Raw genomic sequence first — 22,864 nt, 5'->3', positions numbered from 1 at the left:
CCCCCAGGAACTAATGCAGTTTCCCCGTTTGTGACATCACGCTTGTCATAATCCTTCTTGTGATATGCACTTCAAAGGGGGTTCCTGTTTTAGCTTCTTGAAGTTTGGCAGGACACAATCTCACCCATTGAACTCTGCAGACATCAAAAAGCTTCCTCCACATTATTTCCTTGGGTAAAGTGTATATTAGCACATACATGAAAAGATTGCCTGTAGACAGAGGCAGACAATCACCCCTGGGACAGTAGATCAAAAGTGACTGCTAGGGGCTTAATGAGCTGCTTCCTTTCCTATTGAAGGTGACTGGTCGTATTCACTGAAGACCTCTTTAGATGCAAATGTAGGTCTAGTGACCCACCCACACAAATACATGAACAGTCCATGAATCTAGCCTGCATCTCTACACCTTTTGACATACCACAGCAGATATAAAAATGGGAAAATGAAAATATATTACTGTATTATCCTTAACAGCATCAGCACCCCAATATATCTTCACAGGGATTATCTGTGTGTAGTGCAGGCAGGCAGGTTAGTGCAGCTGCAGTGTTCACTTGCATATTCCAGTGACAGTTATACACTTGTACTATTTGCAGGCAGCCAGTCACACCGCCGGCGCCGCCACTCTCTGCCAGCGCTGTTCATTCATTCTGTCAGTGACCTTGTGCCGTGCCCACTGCTCGCTCGCTGGCATATGAGCATCTCATTACACAGTGTGACATCCTTGTGTGCCCACTGCATCCTTCAGTGACCTAGTTGTATATCCAGTGCCCACTGCTGTGCCCACTGCATCCTTCAGTGACCTTGTACTGTGCCCACTGCATCCTTCAGTGACCTAGTTGTATATCCAGTGCCCACTGCATCCTTCAGTGACCTTGTACTGTGCCCACTGCATCCTTCAGTGACCTAGTTGTATACCCAGTGCCCACTGCTGTGCCCACTGCATCCTTCAGTGACCTTGTACTGTGCCCACTGCATCCTTCAGTGACCTTGTACTGTGCCCACTGCATCCTTCAGTGACCTAGTTGTATATCCAGTGCCCACTGCTGTGCCCACTGCATCCTTCAGTGACCTTGTACTGTGCCCACTGCATCCTTCAGTGACCTAGTTGTATATCCAGTGCCAACTGCTGTGCCCACTGCATCCTTCAGTGACCTTGTACTGTGCCCACTGCATCCTTCAGTGACCTAGTTGTATATCCAGTGCCCACTGCTGTGCCCACTGCATCCTTCAGTGACCTTGTACTGTGCCCACTGCATCCTTCAGTGACCTTGTACTGTGCCCACTGCATCCTTCAGTGACCTAGTTGTATATCCAGTGCCCACTGCTGTGCCCACTGCATCCTTCAGTGACCTTGTACTGTGCCCACTGCATCCTTCAGTGACCTAGTTGTATATCCAGTGCCCACTGCTGTGCCCACTGCATCCTTCAGTGACCTTGTACTGTGACCACTGCATCCTTCAGTGACCTTGTACTGTGCCCACTGCATCCTTCAGTGACCTAGTTGTATATCCAATACCCACTGCTGTGCCCACTGCATCCTTCAGTGACCTTGTACTGTGCCCACTGCATCCTTCAGTGACCTAGTTGTATATCCAGTGCCCACTGCTGTGCCCACTGCATCCTTCAGTGACCTTGTACTGTGACCACTGCATCCTTCAGTGACCTTGTACTGTGACCACTGCATCCTTCAGTGACCTAGTTGTATATCCAGTGCCCACTGCTGTGCCCACTGCATCCTTCAGTGACCTTGTACTGTGCCCACTGCATCCTTCAGTGACCTAGTTGTATATCCAGTGCCCACTGCTGTGCCCACTGCATCCTTCAGTGACCTTGTACTGTGCCCACTGCATCCTTCAGTGACCTAGTTGTATATCCAGTGCCCACTGCTGTGCCCACTGCTGTGCCCACTGCATCCTTCAGTGACCTAGTTGTATATCCAGTGCCCACTGCTGTGCCCACTGCATCCTTCAGTGACCTTGTACTGTGCCCACTGCATCCTTCAGTGACCTAGTTGTATATCCAGTGCCCACTGCTGTGCCCACTGCATCCTTCAGTGACCTTGTACTGTGCCCACTGCATCCTTCAGTGACCTAGTTGTATATCCAGTGCCCACTGCTGTGCCCACTGCATCCTTCAGTGACCTTGTACTGTGCCCACTGCATCCTTCAGTGCCGTTGTACTGTGCCTGGTGCATCCTTCAGTGACCTTGTACTGTGCCCACTGCATCCAGTGATTCATTACTAGCAACATGTCTGGCAGGGTTTCGCGGGGTGAGAGGAAAGGGAGTTCAATTGCCTCAGCCACTTCTGGTACTGCTCCACGTCCAGGGAGAGGACGCCCAGCTGTACGTGGTCGTGATGCAGCAGAAAGGGGGGGCAGCAAAGCCTGGGCCGAGTCAGCGGACGCCATTGTCCAAATATTTTAAAGTTTCTGGTCCCCGTGTGGTGGTTGAGCAAATGGAACCTGACGTACTCATGGACATCATGACTTCCTCCCAGACCTCTACTGTGAGCACCACTCCAAGCAGCAGCAGCAGCAGCCAACGTCCCACGCTTGTTGTGACATCCACCCCAGCACCCACTGGTCAGCAGCCCTCCCAGGATGACAGCGTTCTGTCCCTCAGTCCGGCTTTTGGGAACCTGCTGATGCAAAAAGCTCAGGACTTACTGGGGACTGATGTGGCAGAGATTGAGATCGGGCCACAATCACAAGCATTGTTGAGTTCTGGTGATGAAGAAGAGGGGTCTGTGTCTGGGGATGTAGGGACAGAAGAGGAGGCGGTGGAGTCAGAGGAAGAGCTGGATTATGAAGATGCTGCTGATGATGACGACGTTGTGGACCCTAACTATGTGCAGCCTACTGAGTCCGTGGAAGAATGGTCAGAGGCAGAGCAGGATGACGAGTCACCTCGGCCTAGGCAAGGATATCGCCATATGTCAGGCAGGGGCAGGGGCATCGGCAGCAGTGGGCGTGGAGGAAGTAGACAGGACACTGCTTCAGCCGGCACCACCACCATGCAACCCCCGGCAACTACTACCACACATTGTTCCGCTGCACCCTCTGCTAGTGGGGGCCGCAGTAAATTAAAGTCACCAGTGTGGGATTGCTTTGAGGAATGTACTGATGACAAAAGGTATGCGGTGTGCAGGTTATGCAGCAAAAGATTGAGCCGTGGGAAAAGTCTGAGCAAGATGGGTACCTCATCCCTCCAGGGCCACCTGAGAAGCCGCCACTGCCGCGAGTATGCGGACTTTAAGAGGAAGCAGGCACTGCTGGCAGGGGTTCCTGAGAGCAAAATGGCCCACCAGCGCAGCAGCATCATCCCTCCCTCAGGGTCGTGAATCCCTCACAGCAGCAGCAGTAGTAGCACGCAAGCGCTCTTCCACCTCGGCTACTCAGGACACAGACATTGAGGCTGGCAGCCAGTGTTCGTCTCTCTCCTCTGTCTCCCCTGCATCCCAGCGTTGTCAGACCCTGCTGAGCGACACCTTTCAGGGTCTGACCAAGCCTCTGCCTCCAAGCCACAGGCGGATCCGCAAACTAAATGGCTTGCTGGCCCGGGCCATGGCATCACAGCTGCTTCCCTACTCCCTGGTGCAGGAGGGGAGCGCCATGCGGATGCTGCTACAATTTGGCATCCCCGAGTGGCAAGTCCCCAGTCGCCACTATTTCAGCAGGAGCGCGATCCCAGCACTCCACAAGTTTGCGGTGGAAAACGTGGCCCGTTCCCTGGACTACTCTGTGGGCAAGCGGGTCCACGTGACCATGGACTCGTGGAGTAGCAGATTTGGGACAGGTCGCTACCTGTCCTTTACGGCCCACTGGGTGACACTGATGGAAGGGAGGGAGGACAAGAGCGCATCAGCCCAGCTAGTGGTGCCACCACGCGGGATTAGGGGGGATGCAGAATGGTCCTGTCACGACACTCCCTCTGCACCTGGAAAGCAAGCCCGTCTCGGCAGCAGCAGCGCCAAGCCTCGGCACTGCCAAGCCCTTTTAAAATTGGTGACCCTGGGGAAGGAGAGGCTTACGGCCACCAACGTCCTGGCCGCCCTCAGGAAGCAGGAGCGGAGGTGGCTGACCCCCAGAGGCCTGGAAGTGGGGTATGTGGCAGCCGATAACGGGGCCAACCTGGTGGCAGCAGTGCAGCAGGGAAACCTCCAGCACATCCCCTGCTTGGCCCTAGTGCTCAATCTTGTGGTGCAGCGCTTCTTGCGCACCTACCAGGGGATGAGCGAGCTGCTGCAGGATGCCCGGGCGGTGGTACGCTTTTTCCGCCTGTCAGCCACTGCCTCTGCACTCTTGTCCACCTTACAGCAGCAGTATGGAAGGCCACAACACCGGATGATCATCGACATGCCAGTTCGCTGGAATTCGACTCTGGCCATGTTGGAGCGGCTGTGTCAGCACAGGCTGGCTCTTAGGGCCTACATGCTAGACCCAAGTGTCCCCAGCAACCAGCAAGTCCCCATGATTACTGCCACTCAGTGGACACTGATGCAGCAAGTATGCCTGGTGCTGAGTCCCTTCCTGGAGGCAACCAAGATGGTCAGTGAGGAGCGGGCCTCTGTGTGCCAGTGGGTGCCCTTGGTTTGTCTACTGGAGCAGGCAATGGACAATTTAATTGAGCGTGGGGATGAAGCCCTGAGGCAGTTGGAAGAACAGGAGCAGATGGCAGCACAGTCCAGCTCAGAGGAGGGCTCACAGCAGGTAGTGGAAGAGTTGGAGGTCCCTAACCTGAATGAGGAGGAGGAGGAGGAGCAGAGTGCAGCAGGCGTTGTACGTGGATGGCGGTTTGAGGAGGACAACGACATGGCACAGGAAGAGGACAGGCATGCGTTATGGGACAATGGCGAGGACGAGGAAGATCTTGCTGGCAGGGCCCACTTGTTTCCCATGGCTGTGCACATGTTGCGCTGCCTTCGCAGGGACCCCCGGGTGATCCAGATGCGTTCAAGGGAGGACATCTGGATTACCTTGATGCTTGATCCCCGTCTGAAGGGGAAGCTGGGAGACTTAATGACGCCATCCACCACCGAGCAACGCACAAGGGAGTTGAAGGAGGCCCTTGTGCGCAGACTACTGGAAGCATTCCCCCAGCCTTCCACCCCCACTGTAACTGCTCTGCCAAGCCAGCAAGAGGTGCCTGCCATTGCCACTAGCAGCACAACAACAACTACCAGCAGCAGCAGCAGCAACTGGCGCCCCGGAGACCTGACGAGCCTAAGCAAGAGCCTGTATGCAGTGCAGCAGCCCAGAACAGAGGTGCCCGCGACAGCATCCACCACCAACCAGCACAAGCAACGACTGACCACCATGGTGTCTGAATATAGGGGGTCATCCAGTGGGCTCAATGACACCGACAGCCCCGTGGACCCCTTGGAGTACTGGGTCAAGAGACTGGACATCTGGAGCGAGCTTTCCCAGTACGCCCTGGAACTCCTATCCTGCCCTCCTTCCAGTGTCCTCTCAGAGAGATGCTTTAGTGCGGCCGGTGGCGTGGTCACAGAGAAGCGCTCTCGGCTCTCCCACGCCTCTGTGGACAAACTCACCTTCCTGAAAATCAACCAGGCTTGGGTGGATGGTGAGTTCCTGGCCCCTATTGTCGGACACAGGGGGACATGAAGTGGCTGCTGCATGTGCTGTTGTTAACTATGCCTGCCTTTATAAAGACAGTTACTACCTGCCTAGTGCCTACCTTGGTTAATTTTTTGGTGTTATGGTACTACTACCAGTAAGTTGCCATGGTCCTCCTTCTGAGCTGCTGAACTGACCGCCCGCTTTGTTCTCCTGACTCAGTCGCTACTACACTCTGCGTTCACACTGCCCGGGTCACCGGGTGCATTTAATTTTTTGGCCAGCACTATGACGCTGTGCTGCTACTACTACCACCAGTATGTTGCCATGGTCCTTCCTTCTGTGCTGCTGCTGCTGAACTGAACGCCCGCTTTGTCCTCCTCCTGACTCAGTCGCTACCACGGTACCACCAATGCACTCTGTCTGCGTTATCTCTGCCCGGGTCACCGGGTGCATTTAATTTTTTGGCCAGCACTATGACGCTGTGCTGCTACTACTACCACCAGTATGTTGCCATGGTCCTTCTGTGCTGCTGAATTGACCGCCGGCGTTGTCCTCCTCCTCCTGACTCACTCGCTTCCACCAATGTACTCTGTCTGCGTTCACACTGCCCGGGTCACCGGGTGCATTTAATTTTTTGGCCAGCACTATGGCCAGCACTATGACGCTGTGCTGCTACTACTACTACCCGCATAGTCCTTCTCCTGACTCAGTCGCTACCACCACTGCACTCTGCGTTCACACTGCCCGTGTCCACTGACAACTCTGCTGCGATGTCATTGCTAATTGCTGCAAAAAAAACAAAAAAAAATTACAAAAACCTCTCTGGGGCCTTTTTGGCGTCAGCCACTCATCCTCCTCCAGTAGAGCGACCAGATTTTTGTGGGTCCAACCTGGGACGGGGAGGGGGGCGTGGGGGGGGGGGGGGGAAGTGGGGAGGACTGAGGAGCGCGCAGCGCCGAAAACCGGGGGCGTGGCCATGACATTGTATGGGCGGAGCTAACGTAATGATGTAACAGTGAGGCATAAGAAAGCAGTGTTTACGCCATGATGTGGACAAACGAGACTTTGCATCATGGGTGTGCAGAAACTGTGTGATGCTAATAGTATACCGTAACCACAAAGCAGCAAACATAGCCATCTATGACCATTAAATAATAAATGCAGTAACAGTTACCCCGGACACCAGAAAATATACGCAATAGGCAACATGTCAGCACAAAATAACCGCAATGCGGGCAACATGTCAGTATAAAATAAATACAATGCGGGCAAACATGTCAGTATAAAATAAATGCAATGCGGGCAAACATGTCAGTATAAAATAAACGCAATGCGGGCAAACATGTCAGTACAAAATAAACGCAATGCGGGCAAACATGTCAGTACAAAATAAACGCAATGCGGGCAAACATGTCAGTACAAAATAAACGCAATGCGGGCAACATGTCAGTACAAAATAAACGCAATGCGGGCAAACATTTCACCAGAAAAGAAACGCAATGCGGGCAAACATTTCACCAGGCAAGAAACGCAATGCGGGCAAACATTTCACCAGGCAAGAAACGCACTGCGGGCAAACATTTCACCAGGCAAGAAACGCACTGCGGGCAAACATTTCACCAGAAAGGAAACGCAATGCGGGCAAATATTTCACCAGGCAAGAAACGCACTGCGGGCAAACATTTCACCAGGCAAGAAACGCACTGCGGGCAAACATTTCACCAGGCAAGAAACGCACTGCGGGCAAACATTTCACCAGGCAAGAAACGCACTGCGGGCAAACATTTCACCAGAAAGGAAACGCAATGCGGGCAAACATTTCACCAGAAAGGAAACGCAATGCGGGCAAACATTTCACCAGGCAAGAAACGCACTGCGGGCAAACATTTCACCAGGCAAGAAACGCACTGCGGGCAAACATTTCACCAGAAAGGAAACGCAATGCGGGCAAACATTTCACCAGAAAGGAAACGCAATGCGGGCAAACATTTCACCAGGCAAGAAACGCACTGCGGGCAAACATTTCACCAGGCAAGAAACGCACTGCGGGCAAACATTTCACCAGGCAAGAAACGCACTGCGGGCAAACATTTCACCAGGCAAGAAACGCACTGCGGGCAAACATTTCACCAGGCAAGAAACGCACTGCGGGCAAACATTTCACCAGGCAAGAAACGTAATGCGGGCAAACATTTCACCAGGCAAGAAACGCAATGCGGGCAAACATTTCACCAGGCAAGAAAAGTAATGCGGGCAAACATTTCACTAGGCAAGAAACGCAATGCGGGCAAAGTTCACCTGGAAAAGAAAGCATTTACTCACCTGGCAGAAGTGTCCGGCCTCTGGCGCGCTGCTCCCGGGACCACCTTCCTCCTGAAGTCTCCCGTGCTGACAGGGCTACGGCAAGATGGCGCCCGAAGCCCTGTACTGGAGACACATAGTCTCCGGTACAGGGCTTCGGCAGCCATCTTGCCGTAGCCCTGCTCGCCTGCCGGTGTCGGAGCAGACACCGGAAGAGGAGGCTGGAGCGGGGCTGCAGGCAATGAACTGGCACGGCGTCTATAGACGCCGCTGCCAGTTCATGCGGAGAGAGTGGCCAGAGTCCCGAGGCCAGGACGTCCCGCTGCTGAAAGCGGGATGTTTCCCGGGACCTCATGCTGCCTGGGACAGCGGACCCCGAATCCGGGACGCGTCCCGGGCAATCCGGGACGTCTGGTCACTCTACCTCCAGCGGTACCTTCGCCGCCAAGTGCCATTGGAACTCGCCTTCACCTCTTTGACTGCTTAACGCGTATATCCCTTTTTAAAACCACTTATTACCAATTAATAGCCCCATTTAAAGTGTTGATTTCACTTTAAAATCCATTTTCTCTAGAAATAAAAAAAAATTTGGAATTTTTTATGTTGAAGTTATGTTGCCCCTTATCACCTCGATAATCCATGCAATTTGGGGGATTGTAGCATGTATGGGGGCTTTGTTATTAACGTTAAAAGAAAATCCGCCTCCGGGCGGGAATCCACGCGTGATTACGCCATTCACGGCAGAAAATCCGCGTGGTTGCGTGGACGCGGACGAAAATCCGCATGTGGCGGGGCCGAATGCGGATTTTTTTTTTTGCAACCACACGGATTGCCGAATTCGTGGATGAGGCACATCCGAGCATCTCTGCATGCTAGAATCACCACATTTGCTGTGTATGTTGAGAAGAACAGTGGGAATAAGGAGGAGGGGGGTTCAAAAAAGCCTTGTAGTTTTTGAGAAGCTTACAGTTACAATAGGAAAAACTTTTTTCGCTGGAGTTGTCCTTTAATGAGTTGGTTATTTGCAATACCTGTGTGCAGACAACATAATTGGAAAGACTCATCGTTTGTCGTTAGTAAAGTCGTTTCTGCCACATTGGTCATTTGTTTGCGGTGACTTTGTATAGCGTGTAAACGGACCTTTAAAGTGGACCCAAATTAAAAATACAAGATTTCAGAAATATAATCTATTTTCTAACTTATAATAATAAATAGCAGCCTTTTTTCAGCTGCATGATGACAAATATAAAATATTTTACATTTATTGGAGGAACCCCTCCCTTCCTTTCATATTGCCGGGATTTTTCCGGCAAACTGGTGGAGGAGATAAAAAACAAAAACAAAACACAGGCTGCTACTGATGATGTCACAGGGGAGGTGATCTCAGCTAGTGTGAGATTTCACATAGACCACGCCCCTGTGAGGGAGGGCAGCTGATGACAAACACACCCATGATCTACAACCTCCTACTAAGCTCAGAAGTAATAGTTGCCACCTGTATAACCCTAGTTATGACAAGAGAAGGGTGAAAAGCATGCACTGAAATGCTCATAGGCTCGAAGGAGTGTTTATTTATCTTTGTATGCGTCAGAGTGGTGCAACTAAATATTTTGAATTAAAAAAATGTTTGGTTTGGGTCTGCTTTAAGCATAATTGTCATCTTTGGGACTGAATCCTGTGACCTCATTTGTGTCTCTTGCCTTCTCTGCAGTTTAATTCTTATGTCTTTGGACGGATGGAGCAGTTTTACAAAGACCCCTGTACCTTCGATCCGGAGCGATTTGGTCCCGATTCCAAGAAGTAAGTCGATTACTAATTTATGTTACATTCTATTCAGCTAAGTTGGCTTAATATGGGTGTGTTAAAAACCTTCCATTACTGGGCTGCAGCTCTTGATTTGGTCATAGCTGACCATATGAAAATAGTTTTGCCTTCTTAAAACAGAAGAGATTTGTGATAATTCAGCTTTAGGGCTGGAACCCACTAGAGAGATTTTCTGAGCGTTTAGGGAGCGATTCAAACCGCTAGCGATTTCCCTAAACGCTCAGCTGATGTTAATGGATGGACCAAATTCCACTGGAGCAATTGCCAAATCGCAAAACGCAGGACATGCAGCATTTTTCACGTTTAGTGTTAGTGTTTCTGCAATGTAAAGTATATAAACGCTGGCCTAATCGCTCATCAAAACCTGCACAGAGCGATTTTGCTAGTGTTTTAAAGTTACTGCACACTGTAACAAAATTAAAATTGATTGAAAGGACCAATCAGATTTAAAAACGCTAATCGCTACACAACCGCTGGCAAATTGAATACACTTTTTAAAATCGCTACTGAAAACGCTCATGAAATCGCTTACAAACCGCTCATACAAAACGCTAGTGATTGCGATTAGTGATAGCGTTTTGTAGTGGGTTCCAGGCCTTAGGGAGTAACTGCTGTTTCCCATGATGCATCACTTTCCATGATGCATGAAACACCTACCACAAGAAACTCTGAGGACCATGGTCGTGGCAGTTTCCTGTCTGTGAACCTTGTTGCATTGTGGGAAATAGCTGTTTACCGCTGTTTCCAACTGCCAAAAAAGCAAGCAGCAGCTACATCACCTGCTAGCAGTAAAAATGTCACCATGTGATAAATGTCAGAATGTAAATCAGGGATTTAAAACATTTTACAAAACACTGACTAAATCATATATACATAATTATTGTGAAAATGAAGCACTTTTTGTATTACATTATTTTCACTGGAGTTCCTCTTTAATGGTGGCAGTATAGAAGCTCTAACAGGGGCTGTAAACTTTGACAGTATGCTTATATGTTTGGTGGGGTTTTTTTTGTTTTGGTTTCTGCACTGTTTATGTAATTCACTCCTGAGGAAAGCGTTCGCTGAAAATGTTGGGTATATGTAGCTAGTGCAATGTATGTCCCCTGTACTGTGGATTGATGTGTGTATGGAGCCATTTTTGATCTGTGAGGAACCTCAAATGACTCCTATGTTTATTCTAAAATACACACATTGGGCTGCCCGGTATTAACAGGACAACCCTAGTCTATTTGTTGTCAAATATTACACGTGCTACTCACTATTTCTATATAGTTTAATTGTTTGTAATAAAGGTTATGTTTTTAGTACGCTAGGGGTCTGTCCCAGTAGGGAATACGGTATAGAAGCTCGTCAGAATCTCTTGGGCCATGCCGAACTTCCTCAGTTGCCGGAGGAAGAATAGTCTCTGTTGGGCTTTCCGTTGGGTGGCCGTGATGTCGTGCCACCAGCTGAGCTCGCTGGAGATGGTCGTGCCCAGGAGGCGGGCGTAGGGTACTGTAGCCACCTCAGTGCCATTGATGTAAATTGAAGGAGGGGTGTGGGCAAACTTCCTGAAGTCAATGATCAGTTCATCAGTTTTCACAGTATTGAGCACTAGCCTGTTCTCTTTGCACCAGTGACAATACATTTCCTGCTAAATATGTCATCTCTGATATTGGGTATTAATTTAATGTATTTTATTTAGGCCACACTTCACATACTTTCCATTTTCCCTGGGACCCCGAACCTGTATCGGACAAGTGTTTTCACAGGTAATATCTCAGCTTTGCAATCTACCTTTTGTATGATGGCTGGTGCGTTTGGGAACTGAAGTAAGAGGTATACGGAGGCTGCCATATTTATTTCATTTTAATCAATACCCGTTGCCTGTCAGCTGGCTGCTGAAGGGTTAAAGCCTCTATTTAATTTGGTATTTGGATTACAAATTGTAGAGCTCATCCCTACCCATGAAAGTAATGATTGTTAGTGCAGATAACAAGAGCCTTCCATACTGTGCTCAGTTACATGTGTATGCTACTATTACACTAATGTTGCTGTAATCATCTACCTTATTTTGCAGATGGAGGCAAAGGTGATCATGACCAAAATCCTGCAGAGGTTTGAATTTGAGCTGGTGGAAGGACAGAGCTTTGACATAGTCGATACAGGAACACTCCGGCCCAAAGATGGAGTCATCTGCAGGATAAGACCTCGAGCCAATAAGAAATAAACACCGTGGGATTATGTAAATAGGACATCTTGTAACAACCAATCATATTCAGGAACACTAAGGAGTCTTTTTGGGGAATATTTTTATACAGCCTTCTTTCCAAAGGACCATTTATAGGTTCAAATTTTCAGATACAGACGGTCTCCTACTTACAAACGTCCAGAAGGTCCTGTTCTGGGAGGTTGTTTAAAATGGTGCCTAAACACTGACAGATGCCCACCAGATTCGACCAACAGATTCAATCAGAGAGGGATCTATTACTGCCACACACTGCAAATAGATTGTTTTTAATAGATTTAACCTAGAAATCTATAAAGAAAACTACCGCCAACTCCGCCGCGGTACTGCAGCGCTGATTTGTAGGCCCCGCCTCCCCAAGTCTCCCTCATCTACTGCTACCATCATGCACCCGACCACCCTCTTTTGAGCAAGATCTCGCTGACTGCAGCGATCAGTCGATTTTGGCTGCAAATCAATCAAAACTACGATCGAGCGGCCATGTTGGGGCATCAGTCCCCAGAAGATTTGATAACAGTGATCGAATCTGCTGGGGGAAAATCAATAAGTGTATGGTCACCTGGGATCCCTCATGACTCCTCCACTGCTGGCTGGGACTCTTCTTATCTTTATGGTTGCGCTATCCTCTGCAGGGCCAGTTCTAGATCCAGTGGGGCAAAACTAACTCGGGGGCCCTCCTGAGCACCCCTCTGACCGCTTCCATCACTATGCGGCCATAGGTAGTTCCCCCGAGTATAGATAGCCAGATCTGCCCCCAGGGTTAGGAAGCCCTTCACTGTATAGATAGCCAGATGTGCTCCCAAGGATTAGGTATCCCCTCCCCCCAATATAGATAGCCAGATGTGTCCCCCAGGATTAGATAGGCCTGCCCCCAAGTATTGATAGCCAGGTGTGCCCACCCAGGATTAGGTAGCTCCCCCACTCATGTATCAAGTAGCAATTGTACCCCCCAGTATTAGGTAGTCCCCCCAGTATAGATAGCCAGATGTTCCGCGTTTTACTTAGCCTCCACCCCCCCCTTCCCATATGCAGAGCGAAAGTGAAAGCAAACTCATCAGTCAGCGCCGCCGGGAACTTCAGCAAGTCTTCTCCCCATCACATAGTTTTGTATCTCCTCGCCAACTCCTCTACTGGCGCAGTAATGATGAGAGGCACCACTAGGGGGCAGGAGAGAGGAGACATGGATTTGTGCGACGAGGAGAAGTTTCCAACGGTGCTGACACGTGAGTTTTACTGTCGCTTCCGTTCGCATAAATCTGCGCTTGGGGGACAGGCTTGGGAAGGGGGGGGGGCCCTGGGCTCTGGGGCTAGGGGCAATTGCCCCCCTTGCCCTAATGGTAGCCTTGATCCTCTGTGTAGGAGCATGGCCAAACTGTACGGGCGCCGACGGGTTCACACCTGCACACAGCGCTCGCCTCAAATGCAGTGGTGCTCATCCAATATTCGGGTATCCGAACTACCCAGATAATCCAAACTTTTTCCACTATCCGAAATTTGAATAGCAATTTGGATATTTTTTAAAATCAGAATAGACTATCCGAGTAAACTCGGATTTCCTATCTGAAATCCGAAATCCGGGCGGATAGTTAGTTCAGATATCCGAGCATATGCCAAAATCACCTTCAATGGCAAAAATCCCTTTCGAAGACATTCAGGCCTAGAGAGAAAGAGAGGATATTTAAGTCCCCACATCATCAATAAGTGTTTCCCTTTAAAAAAAACATGATGCTACATGCCTCATTTACCCTAAAAAATGTTTTGCAAGCAAATTAAAGCCAACTTCCGATTTTCTACCCGGATATCTGGGATACTGGGTTCGGATATCCAATTCGGATTCCAAAATGTCAAACTCGGATATCCGATTCGGATCGGATATCTGGGTATCCGGATCCGAATTCAATCCAGATTTTGAAAAGGGGTATCCGAGCAGCACTGCTCAAATGTAAAACCGGCCTAAGTCAAATTGGTTAAAGTTGAGTACTGGCACGTGCAGAATTGCAGATAAAAGATTTACTTTCGGAAATTTCTGAGTTTGGACATACAGCATAAACCATGTTTCTTTGGGTTGCTTTCCATGTGTTTTTAACAGTTTATACAATACACAAACATGTAACAAAAAAAAAACAAAAAAACATTTTGTACTGAGGACAGCTGTGTTTGTATATAGGATGAGTTTGTAACTCAAGTTGTTTGTAAGTAGGGGAACTAAAAGTTGAAGTTTTCTGATAATAAACAGTCCAGATATGTATCACTATTTACTCAGGTCTCATGTACATCAGGAAGGAATGAAAGCCATACAATGCTGCTGTGTGCCAATAAACAAGGCATACGGCAATACTCATTTCCATGTCTCTTTTTTTCCTATAAGCATTTATGAGTAAATTAAATAAGAGAATTGAACGTGGAGACCTGAAGGGGCGGGACTTTTCACCTGTTTCATTTTGTTTTTTTCCTCAGTCACGAAATGCAAATGGCATCCTATTAAGGATTCTTTCTGTTGGTATACTTCTACATAAGTGTGGTAAAAATGTGTTCAAAAGTTGGGCTCTGATCAATAATGCAATATACTTAAAGTGAACCTCCGGAGTAAAAAGCTACTCAGCAGAACTGAAAAGGCTTGGTGTTTCTTTAACCGTTTCACAGCATCAGAACTTTGTTTGTCCTACCAAAGCATAATTTTTAGCTGCATTTTTATCTAAGCTCCACCCATCAAAGAAAAAAAGCCTGGGCTTTTTTTCCCTGATGCTGTACAGAGCATGATGGGATTTCCTATGTTGTTGTTCACGTTGCCTAGCAACTGGGAGAGGTGCTTAGGACACAGGACAGTTGGAACTGTGTCTCATGCACCCTGTCACCTCCTTTCAACCAAAAAGATGGCTGCCCTCATGAAATCAAACATTTGCCTGTTCTTTTAACACAGGGTGGGTAAGAGATTATATTACCTATCTATTTTAATTAACATAACTAATGTAACTTAATGACAGTATGTTTGTTTAGGCTGGAGTTCCTCTTTAAAGAGACTCTGTAAAGAAAAACTCTGGGGGGTACATACCTCAGGAGGGGTAAGGCCCGGTTCACATTGGCGGTCGCCGTCCGGAATCGCCGTGCCGGAGCCGGACCGCATGCGGAACGGACGAAACGGACGCACGGCATAGCAATGAAAGTCTATGCGTCCGTTCACATGCGTCCGTTCCGTCCGGGCCGGACCGGATCCGGACTCCGGCGTAAGATCCAACATGCGCTATTTTTTGGTCCGGCTCCTCTGGCAGACGTATCCGGAGCGGAGCCGGACTGTTGCATCTGGCCAATACAAACCAATGAGAACCGGAGAGCGCACAACACACTGGCTGTAAAAAAACGGACGTTCTACCCCACTTCCTATGCTTTTTCTATGCTATAGCGGCCATTTTGGATGGGGACACATGGGCCCAGCGTTCACAGAGTGGAGCAGCAGCGATTAAATGCTGGAGCTCTTTGGCAGCAACATGTCTGATATGTCTGATAACGAGGAGGTGAGGCCCTACAATGACCCCAGAGCTTCTGCTGACCTCCCAGACCCCAGGTATTTTTATACAGCTTGTTATCTCAAACGGATCCGGACCGCAACCGTGTTCATACCGCACGGAAAATGGATGCAAACGGATCCGGATAGGAACCGTACGGATCAGGTCCGGTCCGGATCTGGTGCGGTCCGGACATCCGTTACGGTTTTTACAAAACCGCAAGTGTGAACTAAGCCTCAGGGTCACAATGAGGCTTCTTCCTCCCCAGTAGCTTCAGGGAATCCAGCGCTGACTCCCCCGAATCCTCCCCCAACAAGCTTGACAAGGCGTGATTTATTTATCTCTCTGGGATCCAGCGCAGGCACAGTAGTGGCTCTTCAGCGTTTCTAGGCGGAAATAGCCGAGCCCGATCATATCCGCGCAGGCGCGAAAGGACTTGCGTCTGCGCTGTAGAGCATATATGATCGGTTTCAGCTATTTCCGCCTTAACCCGAATGAGGAGCGGCTAGTGCACCTGCGCAGGATGGCAGTAGCCAAATATTTACCTCGCCGCACTTCGGGGGACCCTGGCACTTGAATGGAGGGGTAGAGGAGGACAAGGGAAGTCTTATTAGGATCCTGAACGGTTCGCCGGCAAACTTGTTCGCTCAAACCTCGGTGGTTCGAACACATAGCGAGTTTGACCCACCCCCTATACCACATCATGGGGCTAAACTTTGACCCTCTACATCACAGTCAGCAGATACATGGCAGCCAATCAGACTGCACTCCCTCCTGGACCCACGCCCCCCCCCCCCCCCCTATATAAACAGCGCAGTGTCGGGCCAATATCTCAGTCTGATGATCTTGCTATAGTGAGAGGAAGGGACAGTGCTTGCTGGAGAGTGTAGTTAGGCTCTTGTAGCTTGCTCCTAGCTGCTATTTGTTGCTGAGAAGCACCACCCAAACAGTTCTTTTCAGAACTACTGTTATTGTGTGATCTGTTGTTTTTTTTGTGTGTGTGTGTGTGTGTGGCCCACTGCACTGCATTATACAGCCCTGCTGTGTGCTGCAGCTGCCCCTTGCAATTGCTAATTTACTGTATACTTCACTGGCATTGGACCTGTGTGTGTGACAGTCACAGTGCCAGTTGCACATTGTACTGTATTGTGTAATACCATACCACTACCAGTCCACGCTACATACCTGTAACTGTGTGTGACCGCAGTAATTGTATTATATACCACCAGCAGCAGCAGTCACTGCATTTATTCATTTTCTCTGTACCTGCGTGTGTGAAAGCCGCACATTGAATTGTGTAAGACCATACCACCACCAGTCCATGCTGCATACCTGTACCTGTGTGTAACCCGCAGTAATTGTATTATATATCACCTCACCAGCAGCAGTCACTGCATTTATTCATTTTCTCTGTACCTGCGTGTGTGTGAAAGCCACACATTGAATTGTGTAAGACCATGCCTACCTGTACCTGTGTGTGACCGCACTAATTGTATTATTATATATACCAGCATTCAGTCCATCCATTTTCACTGCACCTGCGTGACTGCACATTATTGGACCAGCAGTCACTGCACTGCATACCGTTTACTGCACCTGTGTGCCAGCTGCACATTGTTATAACAGCAGTCACTGCATACCTTTTACTGCACCTGTGTGACTGCACATTGTAATAGTCAAGTCAGTGCATACCTTTCACTTGAATGGATGGCAGACTTGCACTCCATAACAGACTGTCGTTAAAGGATTTAAAGTTGATTCGTCTCATATACAGCAGGGCCTCGAAAGAGTCCTCCTGTATTGTCATTTCTCGTCACTACCTCCCTGAGTCGGGACTTGCGTGCCGTGCCTGCTGCCCTCCTTGGATGTGTGGTGGTAGCCATTCCTGCTCCTTTGCCCACAGCACAGCCACGGGGGACCTTAGGGGGGTTTGGGATAGCAACAGAGGCTGGGCTGTATAGGCAGATCCAGCCTCTGTATGCAGATAATATTCTTCAAACCCACCTCGGGTTCTCTTTAACCCCCTTGGTGTGATGATTCTCTCTGGATTTTAGGGTCTAAAAGTGGTGCAATTTTTTTTGCATGTTTTTAGATCATAAAACCTGTAAAAAAAACAAATCATGCTGCTAGGGAGATCTGCAGCAGTTCAGCACTCACTCACCTCCCTGGGATCCAGCGCTGCAGTTTTCCCTCCGTCCGGCGCTGTGAACCTATTGTGAGATTTCCGGCTGTCGTCATGACAACAGACCGCGATCTCACCAAGGGGAAGCAGAGCCTCGGAGGAGAGGAAGACGAATGGCAGCCAATGTTGGGATCCCCCGGGAAGTGAGTTAAAATGCCCGCTGCGCGCATTGCTCTGCATAGACCACAAGTTCAGCCCGGGGTTACTGCTCCTGCCTTGTTTTTAACAACCTGAACTAATGATTACCGCAAAAGAGGTTAATTAGCACATTAATTTCACCTTATCATTGTTATGCTCTTCAGACCTCCCTTGTTACACTAATAAGCAGTGCCCATTAAGTTGTTACCATTACCATCCATTGCTTTCTAGCTATTTTGCATGAGAATTCCATAAAGTTCAGTGCTGTAAGAATAGAGGTGTGGTTTACCCTCCTACAGGTATCACCTATGCCTAGAAACAGCCCTGGGTGCAGTTGGATATCCAGTGGGGGGCAACAACCAACAGAATTCCAAACCACACATGGCCAATAAAAGGAAACTCTTGTGCAGGAAGGAAATGGAATTGCCGAGGATCCCTGGATGACACTACATTCCAAAAATGGGGCTTGATTGGCCAGGAAATTGCTGTCAGGCAATTAACTACACCTGTAACTGCAAAAAGGAAAGGTGCACACTTATGTCAGTAGGGGGAAGCCTCTTGAGTCTAGATGGTCCAGAGGCTGCCCCTCTGTTACTCTTAAAGTGTACCTGAGATGGGCGATTACCAATAAACTATACATACTGAGGCTTTTTTCCAGCCCCCTCCGGCCTGATCGCTTCCATGGCCTCTTCTTCTCCCTCTCCATTCACCAGCAAAATATCCGTCAGTAGTGGCCAATCGGCGCAGACGCAGTCTGGTTAGGTGCGCTCCCCTGTGCCTGCGCAGTAGTACTGTACAGGAGCAGAACACTCCAGGTGACGTGAACGTGGAATCCTCAGAAGTAAGGAGCCATCGCAGGTATGCGGTGACTCTTTAGGATCAAGAGCCTTCCCTCTCCATAGGCGAGCATGAAACGTTAAAGAAAAAAATCACTTGATTTGCTTTAAAGAGAGCCTGAGATGATTAATTAAATAAAAAATCATACATACCTCGGGCTTCCTCCAGCCCTTTTTAGCCTGGTCACTCCCTCACCAACATCCTCTGCCTCCTCCACCGCACACCCCCTGCTGCGCTCCCATCATAGGCGCTGAATGCTCCCGGTCGTGGAACTGCGCCGACTGACCAAAGCTCCATGTATGTATGATTTTATTATTTTATTAATCATCTCAGGTGCACTTTAACCTTCCTGGCGGTAAGCCCGAACTGAGTTCGGGCTATGCCGCCGGAAGGCACCGCTCAGGCCCCGCTGGGCCGATTTGCATAATTTTTTTTTTGCTGCACGCAGCTAGCACTTTGCTAGCTGCGTGCAGTGCCCGATCGCCGCCGCTACCCGCCGATCCGCCGCAATTCCTCTCGCCGCGGCCGCCCCCCCCCCCCAGACCCCGTGCGCTGCCTGGCCAATCAGTGCCAGGCAGCGCTATGGGGCAGATCGGAGTCCCCTCTGACGTCACGACGTCGATGACGTCGGTGACGTCATCCCGCCCGTCGCCATGGCGACGGGGGAAGCCCTCCAGGAGATCCCGTTCTTTGAACGGGATCTCCGGATCTCCGATCGCCGGCGGCGATCGGAGGGGCTGGGGGGATGCCGCTGAGCAGCGGCTATCATGTAGCGAGACTTTGTCTCGCTACATGAAAAAAAAAAAAAAAATTTAAAAAAAAAAGATTTGCTGCCCCCTGGCGATTTTTTTGCAAACCGCCAGGAGGGTTAAAGAGGAACTTTAACTCAAGATTGAACTTCATTCCAATCAGTAGCTGATACCCCCTTTCCCATGAGAAATCTTTACCTTTTCCAAATAGATCATCAGGGGGTCTGTATGGCTGATATTGTGGTGAAACCCCTCCCACAGTGTGATGTCATGACAGCTGTTTCCAACTGCCAAGCAAGCAATATCTCCCTCTTTGCATAGTACTCTCAGTAACGAACATTCCATACAGATCACCTGGCAGAACTAAAGATGTCACCAACCATTAATACATTTCAGAATCTAAATCGGGGAGAGGAAAGATTTTACAATGGGCGAACGCTGACTAAATAACCTATAAGGGCTCGTTCACACTGGAGACGCTTTTGGAGTTGTTTAAGCGCTGGCGATTTTTCCAGATCGCCCCGAAAGCGCTTGTGCAATGATTCTCTATGAGAGAGTTTACATCTGAGCGGTTCATTTCCGATCCGCTCAGAGAAGTGCTGCCTGTACCATTTTTGAAGCGATTTGCCTCAATGGTAGGTATAGGAAAAACGCAAAACACAAAAAAAAATCGCTTTGTGCAGCTTTGTGCGTTTTTAAGAATAAATACATTGTATTTCTTCTTTTCCGGATCAAAAAGATCACTTCCAGAATCGCTCTGCAAAAGCGCTTACCAAAACCGCCCAACTCACAGAAATTGCCGGGCAGACTCACGAAATCGTTTTGTGCAGCGATTGCGTTTTTAAGAATAAATACATTGTATTTCTTCTTTTCCGGATCAAAGAGTTCACTTCCGGAATCTCTCTGCAAAAGCGCTTACCAAAACAGCCCAACTCACAGAAATTGCCGGGAAGGGGGAAAAAAGCGTAAAAAAAAATGCCCAATCGGAACGCTATGTGAACGTGGCCGGGTGCATAGATGTTTTTTTTTTTTTTTTTTTACTCACTCATTCGCCCTTCAGCCAGGGGTTGTCTGAGACTGAGGCCCCGTTCACACTTGCGGTTGTTTGCCAAACGGACCGGATGACCTGACCGGATCCGGACCGGATCCGGATCTGAACCGTACGGTTCTGATCCGGATCCGATCCGGATCCGGTCAGGTTGCATCAGGTGTTCATCAGGATGCGATCCGGATCCGTTTGGCAAAAGTAACGTAAAAAACAAAAAAAATGTTGGGGTCTGGGAGGTCAGCAGAAGGGGGACCTGTGGAATCAGGCCCTCTGCTGTTTAGCACTCACCTCCACCTGCGACATGCTGCCAACATCTCCGGATCCAGCTGTGCTGCTCCACTCCAAAATGCTTGCCCATGTGTCCCCATCCAATATCGCCGCAACAATCCGCATAGGAAGTGGGGTAGAACATCCGGATTTCTCAGCCAGTGTGTTGTGCGCTCTCCGGTTCCCATTGGTTTGTATTGGCCGGATGGTGCAGTCCGGCTCCGCCCCGGATACGGCTGCCGGAGGAGCCGGATCAAAAAATAGCGCATGTTGGAACGGAGGCCGGAGTCCGGATCTGGCCCGGATCCGGTCCGGCTCCGGTCCGGCAGAACGGACGCATGTGAACGGACGCATAGGCTTTCATTGCTATGCCGTGCGTCCGTTCCGTCCGTTCTGCAAGCGGTGCGGCTCCGGCACGGCGATTCCGGACGGCCACCGCTAATGTGAACCGGGCCTGAGTAGAAGAATAAACTGCAGCATCCATACCTCCCAACTTTTTGAGATGAGAAAGAGGGACACTTAAGCCACACCCCTTTCGCACACCCCTTTCGCAACCATAGTCTCGCATACCATAAAGATTTCATAACAAAAATATGTTGTTTTATAATTTACACCACACTGTTCCTTTCTATCCTGGTCATTTTCCTTCATACCGGTATATAGTAACATTTTAAAATGAGTAATATATCAATTTAAAGGATAAGAATAAAGTTTAGAGTCAATCAAACACATTTTTAGTAGAGACATATATATATTTATATAGAAAGAGGGACAAAGTCCTGAAAGAGGGACAAATGAGGGGGAAAGAGGGACAGAGCTCCCAAAGAAGGACAAATGAAGGAGAAAGAGGGACAGTTGGGAGCTATGCATCACAGACGAAAGAGGGACAATACATGAAGCCTCTAGCTACAGCACAGCAATGGAAATGAATCAAAATTGCAACTAGCTGCAGTACCGCCGCCGGCTGGCGAGGTCGCTGTGACGCCGCAGCCGGCGCTGGAGGCCGCACGGTGCCCGTCTGCCCGGGGGGCGGGGCCTCTCGCTGACCGCGCTGCTCTCCTCCCCCGGCGGCCATGGCACTTCCCGGCATTCCCTATGATCAGCGGCTACTCATCATGGCGGAGCCGCGGGAGAAAGCATTGCAGGACTACAGGAAGAAGCTGCTGGAGCACAAGGAGATAGACGGCCGGCTGAAGGAGCGTAAGTGGCGGGGAGAGGAGGAGGGGAGCTCCGCGCGGAATCCGCTGTGTCATGCCGGGGATGGGAGGAGGGAGCTAGGCCGCAGCGCCTCCTGTCACGGGCCTGCCTCTGCTCTTCTCTGCCTGGGGTCTGCGGTCACCCCTAGCAACCGGCCTCCTCCAATCACTGCTTCCGCACAGCAGCTGAGTCACCCAGAAGCGGTCGCCCCTAGCAACCGGCCTCCTCCAATCACTGCTTCCGCACAGCAGCTGAGTCATCCAGAAGCTGTCGCCCCTAGCAACCCTCTGCAGCTCAGCATGATGGTTGCCATGGGCTACGTCCTGCTTGCCTCACATCCCTTCCCTTGAGATGAAGGCTTTATAGAGGACTGTTATACACAGGGGGGATACATGAGGAGAGGGTGACAAAGCAGTTATTGTAATTAGTGTTAAAGAAAATCTATAATGAAAAAACCTCCCCTGGAGGGTACTCACCTCGGGTGGGGGAAGTCTCTGGATCCTATTGAGGCTTCCCCGTCCTCCTCGGTCCCACGGCGGCGGAGTAAATCCTCCCGGAGCGGTGGCGATGTAAATATTTACCTTTTGGCTCCAGCGCAGTATCGGCTCTCCGCAAGGAGATGAGCGAAAATAGCCGTTCTCCGTCGGGCCGCTCCACTGCGCAAGTCTCCTGTGCAGTACAGTGGACCCGACTGAGATCGTCTATTTTTGCCTATCTCCGTGTGAAGAGCGGATATTGCGCCTGCGCTGGAGCCAAAAGGTAAATATTGAACAGGCTGTCGGATTTGTCGCCTGTGCGTTGCGGGGGGCTGCAGTGAGACCGCCGTGGAACACAGGAGGATGGGGGAAGCCTCAATAGGGTCCAGAGGTTTCCCCCTACTGAGGTGAGTACCCCCCAGGTGAACTTTTTTAGTACAGGTTTTCTTTAACCTCCTTGCCGGTCTAATTCCCCCGGCAAGGAGGCAGCGCAGCACTTTTTTTTTTATTTATTTATTTTTTTAAATCATGT

General features: G+C 49.7%; 2 protein-coding genes across 2 annotated transcripts in view; both read left to right on the top strand.

The window, feature by feature from the left end:
* LOC137533317 (cholesterol 24-hydroxylase-like) overlaps positions 1 to 14,183 on the top strand; it is a 65,858-nt gene extending 51,675 nt beyond the window's left edge. The window contains exons 13-15 of the mRNA XM_068254643.1: positions 9,596 to 9,684; positions 11,393 to 11,459; positions 11,768 to 14,183. Of these exons, the coding sequence (XP_068110744.1) occupies positions 9,596 to 9,684; positions 11,393 to 11,459; positions 11,768 to 11,917 (306 nt within the window). The 3' untranslated portion in view covers positions 11,918 to 14,183. The remainder of the gene's footprint in view (positions 1 to 9,595; positions 9,685 to 11,392; positions 11,460 to 11,767) is intronic.
* Positions 14,184 to 21,684: 7,501 nt separating this feature from the next.
* PSMC6 (proteasome 26S subunit, ATPase 6) overlaps positions 21,685 to 22,864 on the top strand; it is a 32,324-nt gene continuing 31,144 nt past the window's right edge. Inside the window, exon 1 of the mRNA XM_068252296.1 lies at positions 21,685 to 21,859. Within this exon, the coding sequence (XP_068108397.1) occupies positions 21,733 to 21,859 (127 nt within the window). The 5' untranslated portion in view covers positions 21,685 to 21,732. The remainder of the gene's footprint in view (positions 21,860 to 22,864) is intronic.

The sequence above is a fragment of the Hyperolius riggenbachi genome, chromosome 9 (assembly GCF_040937935.1).
Source record: "Hyperolius riggenbachi isolate aHypRig1 chromosome 9, aHypRig1.pri, whole genome shotgun sequence".
Taxonomy (NCBI): domain Eukaryota; kingdom Metazoa; phylum Chordata; class Amphibia; order Anura; family Hyperoliidae; genus Hyperolius; species Hyperolius riggenbachi.
The sequence above is the reverse complement of the archived record's forward strand: the minus strand, read 5'-3'. Positions and strand labels throughout refer to the sequence as shown.